This window comes from Callithrix jacchus, chromosome 5 (genome assembly GCF_049354715.1).
Source record: "Callithrix jacchus isolate 240 chromosome 5, calJac240_pri, whole genome shotgun sequence".
Classification (NCBI taxonomy): domain Eukaryota; kingdom Metazoa; phylum Chordata; class Mammalia; order Primates; family Cebidae; genus Callithrix; species Callithrix jacchus.
In genome coordinates, this window is record NC_133506.1 from 44,009,704 (window position 1) to 44,022,686 (window position 12,983).

At 45.2% G+C, this 12,983-nt stretch overlaps 1 protein-coding gene across 4 annotated transcripts in view; it reads left to right on the plus strand.

Moving 5' to 3' along the window:
* The first annotated feature begins 5,880 nt into the window (after positions 1–5,880).
* Positions 5,881–12,983, plus strand: part of ARFGEF2 (ARF guanine nucleotide exchange factor 2) — a 105,091-nt gene continuing 97,988 nt past the window's right edge. For all 4 annotated transcript variants that reach the window (XM_035298863.3, XM_035298864.3, XM_035298865.3 and 1 more), the window contains exon 1: positions 5,881–6,178. In XM_035298863.3, coding sequence (XP_035154754.1) covers positions 6,058–6,178 — 121 coding nt within the window. In that variant the 5' untranslated portion in view covers positions 5,881–6,057. The remainder of the gene's footprint in view (positions 6,179–12,983) is intronic.

Sequence of the window (12,983 nt, forward strand, 5' to 3'; positions counted from 1 at the left end):
ACTATATAGAAACATACAAGGGGTCCTCCAAATAACCGCCGATTGAATATGAAATCCTGTAAACTCCACTCAAACCACCTCCATTAATTCATTCATTCCATAAATACTTATTAAGCACCTACTATGTGTTCTGGGCATGGAGCTATGGACAAGACAGACAATGTCTCTGCCCACGTGGAATTCACATTCTGCCTGTGGAAGACAAGATGATAAGTGAGCAAACGTGTTGTGGAAACTCAAGTTTCCTTTAAAGATGGAAACTAATAATTCTCTCCTTGAGTGTGGGCTGGACTTCACTTGCTTCTCACACAACTATGTGTAAAAGAAAATTGCATTTTGTCTAGAACTTTACCAAATATTGTTTGCCATTTTAAAACCAGATCACCCATATTTATACCTACCATGGTGTTTGAGTTGCCAAAATAGCACTCCTGGTCAGACTGCATGGTAGGTCACTTTGGAACTGGTCATAAAAATTGCTTTGGACCAGGTGTGGTGCTCACGCCTATAATCCCAGTACTTTGGGAGACTGAGGTGGATGGATCATAAGGTCAGGAGATTGTGACCAGCCTGGCTAACACAGTAAAACCCCATCTCTACCAAAAATACAAAAAATTAGCCAGGCATGGTGGCACGCGGCTGTAGTCCCAGCCACTCGGGAGGCTAAGGCAGAATTGCTTGAACCCAAGAGGCGGAGGTTGCAATGAGCTGAGCTTATGCCACTGCACTCCAGCCTGGGTGACAGAGTGAGACTCTGTCTCAAAAAAAAAAAAATTGCTTCTGCTTCATTCAGTCTGTCTCTTTCCCTTTTCATCCCTCTCATTTTCCTTTAGGTCACTTACTCTAGGAAACATGAGATACCACAGCATGAGCACATGCAAACAGCTTTTCAGAGAGGAGTTGAACTGAGGCCTCTGTTCCATGAGAGGGAGCCTCTTTAGAAGTCAATCCTGCAGCCTCAGTTGAGGCTTATCTTACTGCAGCCCCAGCTGATGGCTCAACAGCAATGTCACGACAGATCCAGATCCAGAAGCACACTTGCTGCTCCCAAATTCCTGACCCACAGAAACTGTGAGATAAAAAATTTTGCTTTTAAGTTACTAAGTGTCGTCATTTATCGTGCAGCAATAGATAACTAGTACACAGATAAATAAACACCACCATTTCAAATTCAGTTCAGTGCAGCTACGAAAAGAAGATGTGGACCCCGTTGCAGGTGGTTCACACCTGTAATCCCAGCACTTTGGGAGACTGAGACGGGCAGATCACTTGAGGTCAGGAGTTTGAGACCAGCCTGGCCAACATGGTGAAACCCCATGTCTACCAAAAAGTATAAAAAATTAGTCGGGTGTGGTAGAGGCTGAGGCAGGAGAATTGCTTGAACCCGGGAGGCAGAGGTTGCAGTGAGTCAAGATTGTGCCACTGCACTCCAGCCTGGGTGACAGAGCAAGACTGTCTCAAAAAAGATGATGTGGGAATAAAATTGGGAGGTTGGTGACCTTGTGGGAGACATCAAGCTGAGAGCAGAGTGGTGGGAAGGGGGCAGCCGTCAGGCTTTCCAACCCTAACAGATACCACACACACCCTTTTATAAATCTAAGCCCTTTGTTAGCTATTCTGAAATGAAATTCATAGATAATGAAATCTTCCTACACACAGTTTAAATAAGACTACAAAGGTGACAAAAAAGGAATGCAATGTGTAATTTGCAAATTTTATTTCAATAGATAAATGCTCAGATACAATTACACTAGAAGATGTAATGAAGCAGGCAGATGCTGGAACGTAAAAGAGGGATCCCCTGGAATTGCCACAGCTATTTCTGCAGGCTGGCCGGGGTGCCCTAGCGGCAGATCAGATACCATGGCTGTTGTAAATGACAGCAATGTAGCTTTGAAATGGTAAGTGATATTTGGTAAAGTTCCAGAAAAAAATACATTTTTTCTGGCCAGGAGTGGTAGCTTAGTCCTGTAATGTAGCACTTCGGAAGGTGGCAGTAGGAGGAACACTTGAGACTAGGGGTTTGAGACCAACCTGGGCAACATAGGGAGACCCTATCTCCACAGAAATATTTAAAAATTAACCAGGTATGGTGGCACACACTGTAGTCCCAGCTACTCTGGAGGCTGAATTTGGAGGATCATTTGAACCTGAGAGGTGGAGGCTGCAGTAAGCCATAATCATACCACTGCACAGGAGCCTGGGCAACAGACTCCTGTGGGACTCTGTCTCAAAAGAAATATTTAAAAATTAGCCAGGCATGGTGGCACACATCTGTAATCTCAGCACTTTGAGAGGCAAATGTGGGAGGATTTCTTCAGCCAGCAATACCAGACCAGCAGGGACAACATAGGGAGATCCCCATCTCTGCAAAAACATATTTTCAAATTAGCTGGGCATGGTGTTGCATGCTCCTGTCATCCTAGCTTAGCTACCTAGGAGACTGAAGTGAGAGGATCACATGAGCCCAGGAGGTTAATGCTGCAGTGAGCTATGATCATGCTACTGCACTCCAGCCTGGGTGATGGAATAAAACCTTGTCTCAAAATACATATATATTTTCCCCCTTGAATTACAATGATGTTTGCATTTCTAGAAAAAATGTGATGTTATTAAAACTACACAAAAATTACTTTATATGTAAAGCAGATTTAGGTTCTAGGTTCAGATTATCAATGTTTTTCATCTCCAGGCGTGTCTGGCCGCGCAGCACACATAGAATTGTTTGTTATATAGGATTGTTCAGCTATATGCAGGATGTTATCTACCATTCCTGCTCTCTCTATTACAACAACAAAAATATCCCCCCAGTGAAATTTCAAAATGTCCCTGGGGGTGGTACTGCCTTCATTGAGAGGCACTGGTTAAGAGGGACAGAAATGGGTAAGCCAAGCCCTTGATGGGAACAAAAAGGAGCCCAGAGCGAGCAGAGTCCTGAGGAGGAGAAAAGGAGAAGGGAGATGAGGTCAGAGAAAATGTCAGGGCCCCTGTGACACCTTGTTGGCCGCAGCGTGATACTGAACTTGGATTCAATTCCAAGGGCAATAGGGAGCCTCTGTTGGATTTTTGGCAGGGGAGTGACATAGTCTGGCCTTGCTTTGGCCGGGGTGGGGGGTGGTGGCTCAAAATGTGTTACTTGTCAGACTGCTGCACTGTATTCTTCTGAGAATTTCATACATTCATTCACTCACTCATTCATCCATTCAACACATCAGGACTGAGATGCATCTCAGTGATCTGCTGTGTAACAAGCAACACCCCAAAATGTAGTGGCATAAAGTAACGATTTGTTGTTTTCTTGCTGTTCTGTGGGTTGGCTGTGCAGTTTTTCTGCTGGTCTCGACAGTCATCCATGCTGCTGCATTCAGCTGGTGGGTCAGCTGGAAGAGCCGGAACGACTGGGCTCCCTCTTCAGGTGCTCTTTCTTCTGAGGCTACTACCATTTTGTTGTTGTTATTGTTGTTTGAGGCAGGGTCTTGCTCTGTCTCCCAGGCCAGAGGGCAGTGGCATAGTCACAGCTCATTACAGCCTCCACCTCCTGAGCTCAAGCAATTTTCCCACCTCAGCCCTCCAACTAGCTGGAACTACAGGCAGGCATCACCCACTCCTGGCTAATTTTTAAATTTTTTGTGTAGCATTGGGGTCTTGATATGTTGCCCAGGCTGGTCTCTAACACCTGGACTCAAGTGATCCTCCTGTTTCAGCCTCCCATGTTGGGATTACAGGCGTGAGCCACTGCCCTGGGCTCAGGGCTGCTTTCGAGTGTCGTGTAGCATTCCAAGGCAGCAAAGGAAGAAGTGAGCCAGGCCTCTTGATGCAGGCTGGGACTTGTGCAGCCTCTTTTCTGTCGCATTCTATTGGTCAAGACCAGTCACAAGGTTAGTCCAGGTTCAGGCTCGTAGAGAATCAAACTCTACCTATTGCTGGGAATGACTGCAAAATTGCATTACAAGCAGTGGAACTTACAGAATTTATGGCCATGAAACATTCAACATGACAAAGGACCCAGGCTCTGGGGACACAGCTGCCCCTCTGGCGCTATGCTTTAGTGAGAACAACAAATAGTCCACACGTACAAAAGCTCAGAAAACGCTGTGGAAAGCATTAACTAGGGAGAGAGAGGGCTCCTTGAGACAGGCTGATTGGAGGCTTCCCAGAGACATCTGAACTGAGACCTAAGCATTGCAGCATGCCTGCCTGGGATGTCTCTGCTTCTGAGGTTTCCAAGAAAGACAACTGTCTTTGCATAAGCTCACAGCTGCCCTTGGGGGAGGCAGGTGAAGGGGTCCAGGGGACACCACTAACGGCTGTTGTGATAGCATCTTTGTTGTGAGATGGAGTGGAAGCTGCCTTGGGGCCAGAGTATCTGTCCTCCAACACTTATCTGCAGACTGTGTGACACTGGCCATCTGGCTTTCTTCCCCTGCCTCCCAAGGCCCAGGTCCTGTTCACTGCACTGTGAGGGTCCACAGGTTCATAACAGGATCAACTCCAGACGGAGGTGAGTGCTTCCTGGCGGCACCATGCACAGTCGTGCACTCAATAAACAGAAGTTCACTGAACTGCAAGGTCACTGCTGCTGTGACAGGAAGGTCATATGGATGTGTGTATCTTGCCAGTGGCTGTCATGAAACCCTGCCTGTGGACATAAACACACCTTCCCTCTCTCCCTCTCTCTCTGTCTTCCTTTTACCTTCCCTTACCCTCCACCCCTTCCATTTCCTCTTCTCTTCCCCCAGCATGTTCTTTCTATTCTTCCTCACCTCTCTCCCCTTCATCTCCTTCCTATACCATTCCTTTTAAACCTTTCCTCTTTTCCTAACTTCCTCCCTCTTCCCCTTTAACTTCTATTCCTCTCTTCATCTTTTTCCTTCTTTTTTGCTCTTCACCTGATAGCTCCTCTTCCTACCTCCTCTCCCTTCACCCTTTCTCCTACTCTTTCACCTCTTCTCATGTCTACCTCTCTTTCTTTTTCATTTTCCCTCTCCCTCCTCTCCCCTCACTTTCTCTTACTTTTGTGCTTCCCTCTCACCTCTTCCCACACCACCTCATCTCCTCCATAACTACATAACCTCCCCCTCTTTTTTTTCTTTTCTCTTGTTGAGACAGGATCTCCTTCTGCAGCCCAGGCTGGAGTTCAGTGGCGCCATCACAGCTCACTGCGGCCTCAACCTCCCAGGCTCAAGCAATCCTTCCATCTCAGCCTCCTGAGTAGCTGGAACCACAAGCAGCCAGGCCCGGCTAATTGTTTTATATTTTATTTTGTATTGAAAGTGTCTCTCTATGTTGCTCAGGCTGGTCTCGAACTCCTGGGCTCAAGCGATGCTCCCGCCTCGGCCTCCGAAGCGCTGGAATTAGAGGCGTGAGCCGCAGCGCCCGCCCTCCCCTCCTCTTTTCACCCCTTTCCTCCTTCCTCCTGACGCCTCTCGCTCCCCATCACCTCTCTCATTCATTCACCAGCTCCCATTCATTCCAGTCCTCGCTCCCTCACCTCTCCTCTTTCTCCTTTATCATCTCTCCTTGTAACTGTTCTCTTTTTTCCCAATCCTCTCGTTCCCCTTCTTCTCCTCATCTCCTCTTACCCGTGTCATCTCCATTCTCGTGCTTCCCTTCACCTCCCGTTATCCCGCGCTTTCCTCCTCTCACCTCCATCACCACCTCTCCTCCCTTTCACCTTTCTTTAGCCCCTACGTCCGTCCCCTCTACCCATCGCCCGCGCCCTCGCCCGCTCCCCTCCGCACCTTCTCTTCTTCCTCCTTCCACCCTCGCCTCACGCCTCGCGCCCACCTGACTCCGCCCCGCCCCCAGACGTAGGCTCCGCCCCTCTGGGGGTCACGGGGCCGACTGACGCCAAGCGGCAGTAGCTGCCTCGTCAGTCACGTGGTCACGTGACGCGCTCCAACATGGCGGCGCCGTGGGGCCGAGGCGCTGCTTCCTGACTGGGCGGCACAGACGGACGCGGCCGGTGCGGGCCGTGAGGCCGTACCCACTGCCTAGCTCTCCACCTCGCTCGCGCCGCCCGCCCGCGGGGCTGTCAGCCCCCGCCGGGCCAGGGCCATGCAGGAGAGCCAGACCAAGAGCATGTTCGTGTCCCGTGCCCTGGAGAAGATCCTAGCCGACAAGGAGGTGAAGCGGCCCCAGCACTCCCAGCTGCGCAGGGCCTGCCAGGTGGCGCTCGGTGGGTGAGCCGCCCCCGCCCGGCCCCACGCTGGCCTCAGCATGCCGGCCGTTGCCCTACCCTATTCGGCTTCGGCCCGGCCTCCTGGCCTCCGCTTCCCCCCGACCCCGAATTCCACCCTCCCGGCCTTCTCCTTATTATACCCCCGGGGGAAGTGATGCCTGGGCAGCTCGGGACTGGCCCAAGGTCACCTAGCAAGTTTGTGACAACCAGAGCTTATTCCTCATGGTTCCAGCTCAGGGCTTTTGCCACGATTCCTTGTCGCTCTGTTTCCTGGTTCCTCCCCTCACCACCTCCAAGTCCTTGCCCCAAGTTTTTTCGTTACTTGAGCTCTGCTGCTTGGGGTTCCCCTAGGTGAACAGCATGTGGGAAGAGCCGCCCAACTGGTTTAGGGAAACCGCTGATTCTTGCTTTGGAAGTGCCCGTTGGAGAATGTTTGCCTTTCATTTGGGGATCTCCCATAGCTCCTTCTCTCAAGGAAGGTTTGTAGAGGGTGTTCTGGATCTCCCAGGCATTGTAGTGAGCAAGACTTCTGCTTATTCTTAGCAGTCCACTAAAATACAAGGTCTTTAGAGCAAAGATACTTGTCTGACTTACTCTCTGCTGTATCCCTTGTGCCTGCAACAGTGCGTGGTGCACAGTAGGTGCTCAATAAATATTTGCTGATTGAATGGACCCTCAGATTATGGAAAGAGAATTCTAACTCACAGTTAAAGGCCTGGTAGTTGATACCAAAATCACTACCCTATCTTTTAGTTTTGATTTAACAAATATGTATTAAATGCTCATTGCATTCCAGGTACTGATAATTCAGTAAGGAACAAGACCAACATGGTTCTTACACCTATGGAGCTTGTAATCGAATAGAGGAGACAAAATAAGTAGATAAGAAAATAGTTGAGGTATTCTGGAATACTAATAAATACTATTGTAAAAATAAAAGAACAAGATGTGATAAAGAGGACCTGAGGACTGCTTTCCATAGGGTGGTCAGGAAAGTAATTCTTTCCAAGAGGGTAACATCTGAGCAGAGTACTGAAAGACAAGACCTATCCACCATGTGGAGTTTCAGAAGAGAGTTCTCGGTGGGAGAACCCATGCATTTGACCAGAGCTGTCTTCAAGCTAGTTCACTGCCCCTACGTCGTTGGAATCTGTGAGACCTGTTTTTCCTAACAAATTGAGCAAATGGAAAGTTTGATTTTTAGTCAGAGTTTGAGATTGTTATCACCTTTCTCCCTTAATCTGCTACAAAGTACAGAGAGTATTCTTTTGGCACTTAGGAATAGGCTGGTGAACTTTGCCCTTCCCTGGGAAGAAGGTCCCTGGCGTCTGAGACTCCACTCCCTCAAGGGCCAACTGTGGATGTAGAGATGGTAGTCTAGAAAATCTGGAAACAGTTGCTAGTCCGTGAAATTCAGGATCAGTGGAAGGAATTTACTGAGATTTAGATTTTTAAAGCTTTTCTTTTCCAATAACCAAGGCTAACTGTTGAGTATTGTTTTATCAGCAATATGGGATAAGCACTGCAAAGCAGTTTGTTAGTTAGACAGGAGCCTGGTATTTATAACTCCACATTGAAATCTGCCTGGACTTTATCCTCTCAATATTGTTGTGGAGGTTTCAAAATAGTTATTTGTCAGAAAAGTTTTTATTTTCTCTTCAGAAAACTTCTTAACATAAAATCTTCACTGTATTGTGTGTCACATTATTGGAATCTACTTACAAAATGTTCATCTGTGTCATAAAGGGCCATTATTGATGAGAATTTGATAGATCTTTTCAGATCGTATCTTTGTTCAGAAGTTCAGATTTTCATAACGCAAGTTGTGGAATACATATTTTCAGTTTTTATTAGTGAATTGTAAGGAATAACCTAGATAGGAAGTAATTTGACTACAGGTTATATGAATCACAAATTGGGGTGGTGGCTATATGAGCCACTATCATAAGGGAACCTGTGTGCATGGTGTTAAGTGACCATCTTTTTTTTTTTTTTTTTTTTTTTTTTTGAGACGGAGTTTCGCTTGTTACCCAGACTGGAATGCAATGGCTCTATCTCGGCTCACCGCAACCTCCGCCTCCTGGGTTCAGGCAATTCCCCTGCCTCAGCCTCCTGAGTAGCTGGGACTACAGGCACGCGCCACCATGCCCAGCTAATTTTTTATATTTTTAGTAGAGACGGGGTTTCACCTTGTTGATCAGGATGGTCTCAATCTCTTGACCTCGTGATCCACCCGCCTTGGCCTCCCAAAGTGCTGGGATTACAGGCATAAGCCACCGCGCCCGGCCTATGTGACCATCTTTTTTAAGAGAATAATTGTGCGTCATTGCTGTTAAATAGAAATGACTGCTTTTACTTAGAGAACACATAGCAGAATGTCTGATGATATTTCACTCTGCCTCTCAAGGCCCAGCCTTGTGCTCAGTAGTCCCACTTAAGAAGAGAAATTTGGAAAAAATAACTGAAACGAGCTAGTGTATAAGGAGCAGTCCTATGTGGTATTTTAGAGATGACCATGTGTAGATTGTTAATTGTGATAAGAGGAACTGTAAATGATGGCTCAAAGTTGAAATGCTTGGACGATAAAGAGCATGTACAGGAAACAGCTTCTGTGATATGATTCCACCAACTGTAGCATACTGGGGGGAGGGGATCAGGGCTTCAGGGGCTATTTAGTATAGATGTTAGGTAGGAGTATATTCTTTTGGGACTCTAGACTTCTGTGTTCAAACCTCCTGCCTTCCACTTGCTACCTTTGTGATCTTGGACAAGTTACTTGATCTTATACCTTCCTCATAGGATTATTGTAAAGATTAATTGACATGTACAAAAAACTTGGTGTGTAGTAGGTGCTCAGTAAATGCTTGCTGCTATTACTGTTTTTTGTTGTTGTTGTTGTTGTTACTTTAAGCTGTGACAAACCACAGAAGCTGTAAGTGCTCTGATTTGATGTTCTTAACCTTGGTTTCTCGTTCAGGAATAACTTAATGCTTTATTTGGTTTGTAGATGCAATAAATGAGAATGTAATTACATGACTGAAAGGCTGTGTTGAATTAACTTATTAAACTCAATGAAGATGGGTTGTCTCTTGTAAAAATTGTGATAATCATGATGGAACAGATTTGGAGTAATAGCAGTGATTCATCTACACTAAATGCCAAATTTATAGATAGGGACTGCTCAGTTAGGGGATAGTGTCCTTCTAACCTTTATCTGGAGAAATCAAGAGAGCCCATGAGAGTATTCACCTCCCCAAGGACGCTGTTGCTCTTTACCTTGTTAATGAAACTTAGATATATGTTAATAATCTTTAACCTTTCGCCTTCTGTTGGAGAATATAATTACATTCTTAAACCTCCCTTTTTATAATTGTTATTTAAGACATCTTCTCACATGATGTCTCTTTGAGTTATATTTCTGATCTTAAACTATACAAAGTTTGGAGGCTTAAAAGGATAATTTGTTTTAAAATTTGATACGGAAAACTTTATGGTTGGGCACTGTGGCTCACGCCTGTAATTCCAGCACTTTAGGAGGCCAAGGTGGGCAGATTGCTTGAGCCCAGGAGTTTGAGACTAGCCTGTACAACATGGCAAAACCCCATCTCTGCAAAAACAAAAAATAGAAAAATTAGCTGGGTCTGGTAGTACAGGCTTGTAGTCCCAGCTATTTAGGAGGCTGAGGTGGGAGGATCACTTCCGACCAGGAGATGGAGGTTGCAGTGAGCTGAGATCGTGCCAGCGGAGGCAACAGAGTGAGACCCTCACACAAAAGTGCTAAGTAATGGCTAAGTGCTCTATAATTGGTAGCTGTTATTGTTCTCAGCCATTATCAAGAAAATATAAAAAGAATAGTAAACATACATTTTCATATGAAATTGAGTGACTTTAAAGATCACATGTTGTATTATTTCTGTGTGATATCTGCTATGTACTAAGCGTTTCTGAGTTCCAGGCACAGTAACACAGGCTTTTCATGCAATTTAGTTCTCACTGTTATCATCATCCCCATTGAGGCCCAGAGAAGTTAAGTTGGCCAAGGTAACTCAGCCAATAAGTGGTGGAACCAGGATATAAATACAGGCAATCTGGCTCCACAGTCCAGGATCTTAACCATTACTACCATGTTTTATGGCTTCTCCATATGAAAGTTCTTGTGTATAAAATACTCAGTGGAGTGTTTAAAACAATCAGTATACTGCAGTGGAGTTTCAGGAAAGAGACCTTGTGTTCTATAGCTGAATTTTGAGATATATTTAAAAGCCTTGAGTCAAAAAGATCACAGCTCTTTTCTTCAGGTTTTTACTACATATATTTGCATTACATTAATTAGGGACTAATGGAAAGAAGGAAATGAGAGTAAAGAGCTGGTTTCACATAAGCTTCATTTGAGTTACTGAGTTTTCTTTTCTTTTTTTGAGACAGGATCTCACTCTGTGGCCCAAGCTGGAGTGCAGTTGTGGGGTACGATCTCAGCTCACTGAAACCTGTCCATCCCTGGCTCATGTGATCCTCCCACTTCAGCCCCCCAAGTAGCTAGGACTATAGGGGTGCACCACCCACCTGGCCAATTTTTCTATTAGAGACAGGGTTTCTCTGTTGCGCCAGGCTAGAGTTAATCAGTTTTTCTAATTGATGATATCTCTTCATTAGCAGTAAATTCCCTCTTACTAATTCTGGATTGTCATTCATTTCTTTGGGTACAGCAGGCAATGGGAGACCAAGGCTAAGAGCAGCTTGTCCATATCCACACAGCCAGGTGGGGAAACAGAGCTGCAGCACATGATATAGCTTCAAACAGATCATAACATCTATTCTTAGATTTGCTCCTCTGTTTAATATATGGGATTTAGGGATGTGTGTGGGTCATTGGTGACCTTAACTTGAGCTGTTTTGGTGCTATGATGGAGATGAAAGCCACACTGGCCTGGGTTGAGGTGTGGGAGGTGAGGAAACAGATGGTGAGCATAGACAGCTCTCCCACAGTTTGATTGTGTTGTAAAGAGAAGGAAGGAGTGGCTCCTGGGAGTTGTTTGTTTTGTTTGTTTATTTAAAGGTAAAAAAGACTTTAAATATTGGGAAGGGATCCAGTTAAGGAAGTATATTTCTAAATCTTAGTTGTATATGAATGTGTATGAAACATACAAATGGACATACGATAAACGTATGGACATCTGTGTATCCATGTGATACATAAGTTGCTTTTTCTTCCATATGATCCTGTTTTTCTCATTTTGATGTGTTCAGAAAAACCATTTGCATCATGAGGATTACTGTGAAATTTGAAAAATATCAAAAACATCTCTAAATTGACAAAACATGGCTGGGTGCAGTGGCTCGCGCCTGGGTAATCCCAGCACTTTGGGACACTGAGGCCAATGGATCACTTGAGGTCAGGAGTTTGAGACCAGCCTGGCCAACATGGTGAAATCCCTTCTCTATTAAAAACATAAAATTAGCTGGGCATGGTGGCACATGCCTGTAATCCCAGCTACTCAGGAGGCTGAGGCAGGAGAATCTCTTGAACCTGGAAGGTGGAAGTTGTAGTGAGCTGAGATGGCATCACTGCACTCCAGCCTGGGCAACAGAGTGAGACTCCATCTTAAAAAAAAAAAATTAAAAATAAATAAATTGATATAACAAGACTTTAAATGGAAATGCAGACTTAAGCTTTTAATTTTAGAAAATTCTAGTGTTTTGATTAGACATTTTATTTACAAGTGCTATGTATCATAAAAGTTTTGAGAAATAACAGGGCTTAAGACTCTGAAAGATTAGTTTTTGTTGAAAACCTCTGGATTCTTCAGGAGGAGGTTATCTGTCTAGAAGCAGCATCTAAAAACTGGATTGAAAAGCGTTTATATGAGGGATTGGCAGAGAGTTGATTGAGAGTTTGAAATTTTGATTTGCTTATTGATAGTCCAGTGATCCCTCTTTGGGCATCAGTTTCCCAAGACGATAATACCTTCATCACAGGATTATTGCAAAGGTTAAATGAACCCGTGCAGTAAATAACTGGCACAGTTCCTGGCACCTAACAGATGACCTGGTGAAATTCAGAGGCATTGGTGTTGCAACCTTTTTTTTTTTTGAGATTGAGTTTGCTCTTGTCACCCAGGCTGGAGTGCAATGGAGCGATCCTGGGTCACTGCAACCTCCACCTCCTGGGTTCAAGCGATTCTCCTGTCTCAGCCTCCTGAGTAGCTAGAATTACAGGCACATGCCACCACCTCCAGCTAATTTTTGTATTTTCAGTAGAGACAGGGCGTCATCATATTGGTCAGTCTGGTGTCGAACTCCTGACCTCAGGTGATGCGCCCGCCTCAGCCTCCCAAAGTGCTGGGATTACAGGCGTGAGCCACTGCGCCTGGCCGGTGTTGCGATCATTAAAGGAAAAGGAACTGAATGCTTGCCTTTCTCTGCCTCCCCTATTAGTTGGTTTATAGACCTTTTTGCAAGTCTCCAACATGGGTGAAGCAGTGGTTGGATAGAATGAATTTAGAGCTCTATCCTGTACTTGTAAATCTCAGGGGAGAGTCTGAAAGCAGTGCTAGGGAAAACAGTAAGACCATTCTTCATGAAAAAGAGTGAACTTGTGAAAATGTGTACTTAGTCAGCAAGAACATGGAGTGTCCTATATAAATAGCTCAGAGCTGTGTTTAGTTCTCACCATTTTCACCAGGCTTAGGGGGCCTGCCAGGAAAATACTTGACTTTCTTTCCAGCAAGGTTATCCTAGAAAAAAATAGTTTTGCATTTGCTGATTCATTTCTGAAATCTTCCTGTGAGAAGCTCATTTCTGT